This window comes from Phalaenopsis equestris, unplaced genomic scaffold (assembly GCF_001263595.1).
Source record: "Phalaenopsis equestris unplaced genomic scaffold, ASM126359v1 Scaffold000545, whole genome shotgun sequence".
NCBI lineage: Eukaryota > Viridiplantae > Streptophyta > Magnoliopsida > Asparagales > Orchidaceae > Phalaenopsis > Phalaenopsis equestris.
This window is the reverse complement of record NW_018164985.1, coordinates 587,830-597,557: the sequence shown is the minus strand read 5'-3', so window position 1 is coordinate 597,557 and position 9,728 is coordinate 587,830. Positions and strand designations below refer to the sequence as shown.

General features: G+C 35.5%; 1 protein-coding gene across 1 annotated transcript; it reads left to right on the top strand.

Annotated features, from left to right (window-relative positions):
* The first annotated feature begins 467 nt into the window (after window positions 1–467).
* LOC110029075 (pentatricopeptide repeat-containing protein At1g19720) lies at window positions 468–3,531 on the top strand. Its single transcript, XM_020731197.1, has one exon. It carries the CDS (start codon window positions 536–538, stop codon window positions 3,230–3,232), a length of 2,697 nt encoding a protein of 898 aa, XP_020586856.1. The 5' UTR covers window positions 468–535; the 3' UTR covers window positions 3,233–3,531.
* Window positions 3,532–9,728: the final 6,197 nt, after the last annotated feature.

Below are 9,728 nucleotides of genomic sequence, written 5' to 3'. Positions count from 1 at the left end.
TAGACGATGACGGCGAGCAAAGGTAAGCAGTGGTGTGCGATGACCGTGTGGAGGTTTTAGCCACCAGTTGCTACGGATGCAAGTTTTCCTAGGACCTTCAATACAACATTACACGTTAAGACCGTATTTAGAATACAATATTAGCAAGCACATGTGACTGACAACAGTGAAAAGGGGTTATCGATGGCGGCGACGGGCAGTATCGATGAAGATCGGTAGTTACGTAAGACGAAAGTTATGAAAAGCTTGAAGAATCTTGAATTTGAATATATATATTTTTTTTTGCTAAAAAATTTCTGGAGATTCATATGAAATGATAAAACTATTTTTATGGCATTATCAGCTATAAATATAAATATTTAACTTTAGATGTCATATATAAACAAAAGAAGAAAAATTTTTGTGAAATGAAACATTAGGAGCCAAATGTAAACACACACACACACACACACACACACACACACACACACACACACACACACACACTACAGGAGATGTAAAGAGCGTAGGGATAAGCTTGCTCAGTCTCTTACTCATGATGGAGAATCCCTTCTTCTCCTGTAAATCGCAAAATCAAATCCTCATTCCCTTCTTCAAACCTCAAATTTCTAACAATCTTTCTTCCCAAATCTCACCCCCAACCCAAAACCTCAAAGCCGCGTCCTCAGAAGCAGAGCCACCGCCGACGCTACCCCCCCAAACTGGAAGGCCGGGAGAGCGAAAGCTCCTTCGCCTTTCCCGTGCCGGAAAGCTCCAAGAGGCCGTTTCTGCTCTACACCCCGGGACTCCCATCACAACTCGAACCTACCTCTCTCTTCTCCAAGCTTGCATCGATTCCAATTCGGTTGAAGCTGGCCGCATTCTCCATTCCTCTTTTCCCTATGTAAAGAACCCGAACCCCTTCGTCGAGACCAAGCTCGTCAGCATGTACGCGAAATGTGGCGACTTGGACAATGCCCGCAAGGTGTTCGAAAAGATGCGCCAAAGAAATCTTTTCACCTGGTCTGCTATGATTGGAGGCTGCGGAAGGGATAACCAGTGGGAGGAAGTTGTCGGCCTATTCCATCATATGGTTCTTGAAGGCATCAATCCAGATGCCTTCTTGCTGCCCAAGATTCTACAGGCATGCGCTAATATTGAGGACGTTGTCACCGGCAAGCTACTACACTCGCTTACGATCCGATTAGGGTTTTTGGAGGAGAGCCATGTTGGAAACTCTTTACTCAACATGTACGCAAAGTGCGGAGATTTGATCACGGCGAAGAAGTTTTTTGATAAACTTGATGTGAGGGATAGAGTAAGTTGGAACTCAATCATCTCTGCGCATTGCCACTGCGGCAGAAACGATGAAGCTTTGAAGTTATTTGAGCAAATGAGAAATGAAGGGATTGAACCTTGCTTGATCACCTGGAATATACTTATCTCTAGTTATAGCCAGTGTGGGAAACCAAAAATTGCTCTTGAGCTGATGAAGAAGATGGAGAGCAGCAAAATCGTCCCTGATGTCTTCACATGGACCTGCATAATCTCAGGTTTGCTGCAGAACAAGAAGATGAACCAATCTCTGGATCTCTTTCAACAGATGTTGAAATCCGATATCGAACCAAACAACATGACGGTCGCCTGCGCCATCTCTGCTTGCGCTACTCTTAAATATCTAAAAAATGGAAGAGAGCTTCATTGCTACGCCATTAAAAATGGAGGTGCAGCTAATTTACTGGTGATTAACTCGTTGGTAGACTTATATTCAAAATGCTGGAAGCTAGAAGATGCTGAAAGAATATTTGATGCCATTGATAAGAAGGATGTTTTTACTTGGAATTCATTGATAGGAGGGTACATGCAGGCTGGGTACTGCGGGAAGGCTCATGAACTCTTCACCAAGATGGAGACTTTGGGTCTTCAGGATAATCCTGTGACATGGAATGTGATGATTTCTGGGTACATTCAGAACAGGGAGGAAGAACAAGCAGTTGAACACTTTCAGAAAATGGAAGCTGCTGGTGTTAGAAGGAATGCAGCCTCATGGAATGCCCTAATCTCTGGTTTCTTGCAGAATGGAGAAGCAAACAAGGCTTTTAGGGTTTTTCGTCAAATGCAATTCGGTTCCGAGAAATCAAATTCCATTACGATCTTAAGCATACTTCCAGCTTGCGCGAATTTGGTGTCAGCATGGAAGGTAAAGGAGATCCATGCCTATGTGCTTCGCAGCGGTTTGAATCATGATCTTCCAATTTTGAATTCATTGATTGATATCTACTCCAAGTCTGGTGACTTAACCAGTGCTCGTGTTTCATTTAACACGCTACATGCCAGAGATTATATCTCTTGGAATTCAGTGATTGCTGGATGTGTTTTCCATGGTTGTTCCCAACCGGCTCAGGAACTTTTCCATCGCATGGAAAATGAAGGAGTGAAGCCAAATCTATCAATTTACACCAGTTTGATTCGTTCTTATGGTTTTGATGGATTGGTGAATGATGGGAAGGAGCTCTTCATGAACATTACAGAACAGAACTTTTCTCCAGGCATGGAGTTTTATGCAGCAATGGTTGAACTCTTCGGCCGGTCTAAACGGCTTGTGGAAGCTTATAGTATGATCAAGGAAATGCCTGTTGAACCAGACTCCACTGTTTGGAACGCATTACTTACAGCAGCGAGATATTGTGGTAATGTCAAGCTTGCTAGTTTTGCAACTGAGAACCTGATTAAATTAGAACCTAAAAATCCAATATTGCAATGTCTATCTTCAAGTTTACAAGCTATATGTGGCAGCTCATCTGAAATACCAGACATGAAGAAGCCATTGAAGGAGAGTGATGAATATGGCTTCCATTCTTGTTGCTGGATGGAAGATAGATGCCGGGTTTATACAGTTTTTGTTGGTGACAGAATGGTTGAGTCTGTATCTACTAAGCTGGTAGAATTAAGACGAATAGAGAAGGAGATCAAGGCGAACATTGCAAGCATCACAGGTACAAGGCTTGACATTGAGGAAGAGCTGGAAGATGATGATGAAATGCACTGTGAGAGGAAAGCAATACTATACTCCCTTGTGAGTGGAGCTTCCTTAAAAGTGATAAGAATAGTTAAGAATGTGAGGATGTGTGCAAAATGCCATGGAACAGCCAAGCTTGTTTCCAAGTTGTATGGTAGGATCATTCTGATCAAGGATAGGAAGTGCTTGCATTATTTTAGGGACGGGGAGTGTTCTTGCAAGGACTATTGGTGATCTGATTGGAAGATCAGAGGTGGAATACCTTTTGTAACTACTGCTGGTGATTTGACTGAGATTATCATCTGATAGTTCAAAATATTTGCTTTTTGGCAATAAAAATACTTTGTAAAATATTGCGGATTTGTCTTTTCGATCAACAAAATTTATCATCTCCTGAAATGAATCCTGCAGAGAATGTTCTAAAGCCAGTTTGCTGAGTGAGAACCACTTTAGTCAAGTGAATCCAGGAATTAGTGTTGTAATGATAAAGTCAAAATCTTCATGCAAGTGTCATCAAGAGTGTGTACATTGCCGCACCAAGTAAGTTTATTAAACACGAATAATGTGACATTATGGATTACTTGGTTTGGCTTCAATCAAGTTTTATATTCATGAGAGAGGGGATGGAGAATTTGATAAACTAGAAAACGCAAAATGCATGATGTAGGTAACGCTTGCTCGTCCTTGTAAAGTCTCAAGTTCACCCACTCTCAAACAAAGATGCCCAAAGATAGTCAATGGCCAAAATGAGATGGTCAGGCTCGCTAAGGCGATCTTCATGTTAAATATCAGTGTAGTCATGATTAATTGTACTTATGACCCACTTGCCTTAAACTGTTATTAATTATTATTTAACGGTGACAGATGTCTTGAACCAGTTCAAACTTTCTGTATCAAATATGCTTGCAAATATAAGATGATCAGTTCTCACTAAGTTAAGAACTATCAATATTAAACAATACAAAATCCTATGTATTGTTGCTCTTCAATACAAAAAAAAACACCCTTTTTTTTATGTGAATCCAATGTTGTGCATGGAGTCACTTCAAGACCTTATTACACCTTGGTACAAAAGCTGAATAGATTAAATGTAAAAGAAGTGAAAAGCTGAATAAAAATTCTAAATAGAGGTATAAAAGAGTTGGGCTTGAGCGAGCTCATTGTTTGTTTATACATGATGTTTAAAAAGTTATTTATTGATAATATGAAGTTTGAGATTGATGCGTTAATTGTAGCGAGCTTGTTTTGCTCGTTTAGATTTGAATTTGCTTGAATTAATGAAGAAATTTAAAATTTTTATTAAATAAAACATACATAAAATTTTTAAGATGAATATATATCTAATTATAAATAAGTATTATTAATGAAAATTTACAATTATTATATGAATCTCTAACTCAAATTGTGTAGTAAAAAACAACTTCATTATAATACATTATACTAATAAATACATTATAAAATTACAATTCAAGCACTAACAAATTTTAGCTTGATAATATTATCTACACTTTAATATCTAGTCTCATAAAATATTGTGACCTCATTGATTGAGAATAATGTTTATATGCTCACATTACAAACAAAATAATAAAACAAATAAATAAATAACTAAATTAGTAATAAGTTATTAAAAAAGATATTTCATCCATTATTATAACTTTCAAAATATATCAAATTTGAAATATCAATTCCAAGTATAGAGGTTCATACAAAAATTTATGTTTAAACTTCTTTTATCTTCATTAGTGTTAGACAATATTGTTATGACATAATAGCTATAGAGGACTTTAGAATTAATCTCTTGAGCAACATCAATACACCGAAATACCATTTAAGTTAATGATAATCGACTTGAATTAATCAACATTTCTTAGTTGCAAATTTTTAAAATGGTATCCAACAATGAAAACCAATAGTTACCATAAGTGGAATAACAAATCTCTTAGATGGGTCATTCACATCTAGTAAAGAAAACCAAATTTCTAGCTTCCACAAGGATGAACAACAAATCTCTAGCAACATCATACTTAAAACAACCAAGTAAAAAACTAACATCTAAATCCAACAAAATATCTAAATATATGTGTTTGGCCAAAGCAAATAAATAATATATAGAACAAACATCAACATACCAATATGCATAGGCTCAATATGTGATGGCCAACCAACTCATTATATGATACCAACAAGCCAACTTTCTATATGATACCAACATAATCATACAAAAAATAAATACAACAAACATCCAAATGTAATAAAACAAATAAATTGCAATTATGTAAATCACATGATATAGAAAATATGACCTACATTTAGCAAATAAATATTATATTATGCTCAACTACATATATAAAACAAGTGCTAATTATAAATGAAATTAAGCATGTTCAAAAATATATTAGTTTCCACTAGGTTACATGGGCGCTTAGGTGCTGCCCACCCGACGCCAAATCGCCCCTTCCTTGGGTAAGCAGCGCCTAGTCACTGGCCCCACCTGTAATCTAATTACATCATTAGAAGGAAGGGTATCTTAAGAACTTGATATTCATCAATCCAACCCGCATCAAGTAGGACTAGTTGTGTAGGATTTAAATTTGTCGTTTGTTGTGACACAGTATGTTAGATTATTGAACTTAAACAGTTTTAACTATTCAGGCTAGGACTTAAAATAGTAGGCCAGAATTTTTTTTAAGTCTAATTCCCTCGCTCCCTGTAAGAGTGACATTTTGAACTCTAAAATCTGATATTACTGACACAACACGTGCACTTGCGTAAGCCCCCAATGTGTGGTTGTATCTATAAGCAGTATCAAGTTTTTTGCTCTAACGATGGTCTAGACTTATTTGCAAATGAGTTATATTTTCATCACGATGAATCTCTTAAGGCATGATTGTTGATACTTTTTTTATGAAACCCACTCCAATAAGTTAACTAAATTGGTATTCAAGCTTTAGTGTTACTTTAGGACAAGTAACATTTAAGTTTGGGGGATTTTGATTTGTAGATAAGTATACTAATAATTCTTTATGATTTACAATTTTTTATGGATGCAATTGCATTTTAAAGTAATGTATTTTTATGTTTTTCTTTGAGGTACAATAGGTTGTTGAAGTGAGAAAACGTGGAGGGGACTTGGAGTAAAGAAGCATATTGAGGATCAGTGCCTAGGAGTCGGGCCCCAGGGCTCCTAGGCGCCAGTCCCTTCCCTGGACAACTTAAGAGGTTGGTGCTAGGCACCAACCACGAGGTGCCTAGGCATCGTGATACTGATACTTAGGTGTCAGACCTATGAGCGTCAAGACGCCCATGCCTTCTACAACATAAAGAGAGACCGGCGTCTCGGCGCTAGCAACTGCCTGGAACAGTTTTGGCAGTTCCGGACGCCTGTCGTGGGGAGTTGTGTAAGAGGACGTAGAGTGATTTGTATGCTAAGTAATAAAGTCTATATATAGTCATGGATTGCTGCCTTATGAGGATTGATGCTCTTCGGGGATGATTGACTAAGGTAGGACTTAAGATTGATGAGGTTTTGTCATTTGAGGGTTTAGTTTGATGTAGAGTTTCTTATTCTTCTCCTAGTGCAGAGGATAGCAAGAGTCTTCAATAGCAGCAACCCAGAAGTCAGGAAGAGAATTAGTTAAGCATCTTCTGGTAATTGTAAAGGAGAGGAAGATAAGTTTTGTTTGTTTTTATTGTTGTATTTCATTTGTGAACATTTGGATATTAGATTTCTCTTGTTTCAATGGATTTGTGTGGTGTTTTTCTCATGCTTCTGAGTAGATTTCTTAACCTTTCCTTGTTATGAATAGGTAGGACAGATAGGAATGCAAAGTGCTTTTAAATTACTTTTAATTATTAAATATCATGCTTAATTTTCAGATCTTCATTTATTTTTCATCCTGGCCAAGTGAAATTTTAAAATGCATTGTGAACTATAATGACTCCGGAGAGTAATGGTAGAATCAACTAGGTTAGTCACATTAAACTATGGGGTATAATTTTATATGCCTTGTAGGTAGATGCAAACGTTAGGGAAATATGTTTTGACTGGTTTATTACAAAATTTAAGAAATTAAAGTTGTTTTCGAAAGAGGAAAAAGATGAGTGTTACTCTTATTTTTCACTAGCCTATTTAATAATTTGCACTTTACATTTCCTGTAATCTACTTACATCATTAAAAGGGAGAGTATTTTAAGAACTTGATATTCATCAACCCAAACAACATTAAGTAGGACTAGTTGTGTAGGGTTTAAATTTGTTATTTGTTGTGACATAGTAGTTAGATTATTGAACAAACTATTTAACTAATTAGTCTAGGACTTAAACATGTAAGCTAAAACTTTTCTTAAATCTAATTCCCTTGCTCCATGTGGGATTGACTTTCCGGACTCTAAAATTCGGTATTACTGATACGATATGTGCACTTGCATGAGCCCCAGGGTGTGGCTGCGCCTAGAAGCAGTAGAATTCAATCCTTGAATTATTAATTAAAATTTAATATATAATGCTTTTGCATTAAGTTCTCTTATCCTTACTGTGGCACCGAGAAGTACGAGAATCGAACAACTAAAATATGCAAAAAGAAGAGTGTTTGTGTTCATGTTAAGGAGATCTAATAATCGAGAAGAGAAGAGTACTACGGAGGTTGGCCCACTGTCAGGAGATTTTAAGGCCACCTAACTAAACAAACAAAACCATATGAGCCAAGATCGACCTAGCGACAAGGTGGACAAGAAGATCACCAGATGATCCAAACACATGCCATTTGACCTAAAATGAGAGAAATGAGCATTCGAACCATCAATTACAAAAAATCTGACTTGACGCGATAACTTATTCCCAATAGAGCTGATCTAAAAAAAGATCAAATTTTGAAAAGCATCTTTAACCATTCCGTTGAGACTCCAAAGACAACTCGCTAAGAATCAAAGAAGTAAACCAAACCAAATTAATCGACCGAAGTGCCAACCAAGCTCAACCAACCGAACTGACCTCGTCAATTCAAAGTCAAGTAAGCTTAGCTGGATGAGCTAGAAAGCAATTGGATGATAAGCCCACATTAGTTAAATGCTAGAAATACCCAACTACAAACTCCTTCTGAATGGGGGTAAAAATGTAATATCTTAATTTTATGATTTCCTCTATAAATAGAATAATCATTTTATGAAGAAGACATGATTGCTTGTTGTTCATTATTATTCATCTCGCTTTTTCTTTCTCCTTATTTACACTATATTTCTTAGGTGTGATTCACAAGCTATCTCATATTCAACAAAACTAGATTTAAATTAAAAAAAGAAAGAAAAAGTACATTATCATACTCGAATAAAGAAACATATCAAAAGGAATAAGAACATAGAAAAGGGAAGAGGAATGAGAAGAGGGGCTTAGTTGGAGGAGGTCTAGAAAATATAGGAGATACTCGGTTGGAGAAGTCTAGCAAATGTAGGAGGGAGTTCATTTACAAGACGTTGAATATCCCAACCCATGTTCTTATTAAATAGAGAAAAGAGACAATATGGGGCAGAACGCAGAAGGCCCAATCGGATGGGCGACATTGAGTAGAAAAAGAAAATAATATGCATGAATTGCACAATCAAGTAAGGCGACACAATGAAGGCAATCACAGAAAGAAGGGAAAATAAGAAAGAAAATTTGTCGAAAAATATCACACCATGACAAACCAGAAAAGCTTTTCACATGACTCGGTAGCGAGAGAATGGAAAGAGAATAAAAACAAACCTTTATCTCAGGAGAGACGAGGAAGCGATAATATATTTGAGTGCTGCACAATTAAATTCTTAAATGTTCATTCTACACTCTCCAAAATTTTATGTGTTTCAATCAAATTTGTCGCATAATATGTTTGAATTAAATTTTGTGCTTATCAAATTTAAAATTTATGAAATCAATTTATCAAGAATTAATATTTTTTATTATTCAACACTTGATTTTTCTTTCAATTTATTATTGCCCGTAGGACTGTAAATGAATCAGTGCACTTGATGAACAACTCGAACTCAACCTAATTAAGACTCGATCATGTTTGTTAAAATTAGTAAATAACAAACTTGAATAATTTTTTAAAGTTTAAAACTTAAATGAACCGCACATAAATATAGTCAAACTTGTTCATTTATGTTCACGAACAAACTCGTTTGTCGTTCAATAAGTAACTTGTTAAATACTAGATATTAAACTCGATAATAACTCATATGATATACGATATATTATTTAAATAAAATTTAATTAAATAGAATATTAACTCGTTTGTTGATAACTCGATGATAGCTTATATCATATATGATATATAAATATTTGATGTTAAGTTTTTTTAGGGTTTAAAGTTGTCATTTTTAGTTGTTTGGAATGATTTAGGTTAAATCATACTTAAATGCTACACAAATTATTCTACTAAACATCTCTTAAGCGAGGGATTCAGGGCAAAATGGAGGAGAAACAAGATTTAAGATATTCTAGGATTTAGTATTTATAATCAATAAATTAATAGTTGAGATCAAATTTGTAAAATTATTTACTAAATTTTTTTTTGTATGAAAATCTAATTATACATTTGAATTTTTAGTTCATTTATTAACTAATTTAAATACTCATTTATTTATCATAAATAAATTAAGTACAAATCAAATGCCAACATTGAGAAATTTTAACAAGTCAAATACATATATAATGAACTCGACCTTCCTTGTCCTTAGCCGCTCTATTTAT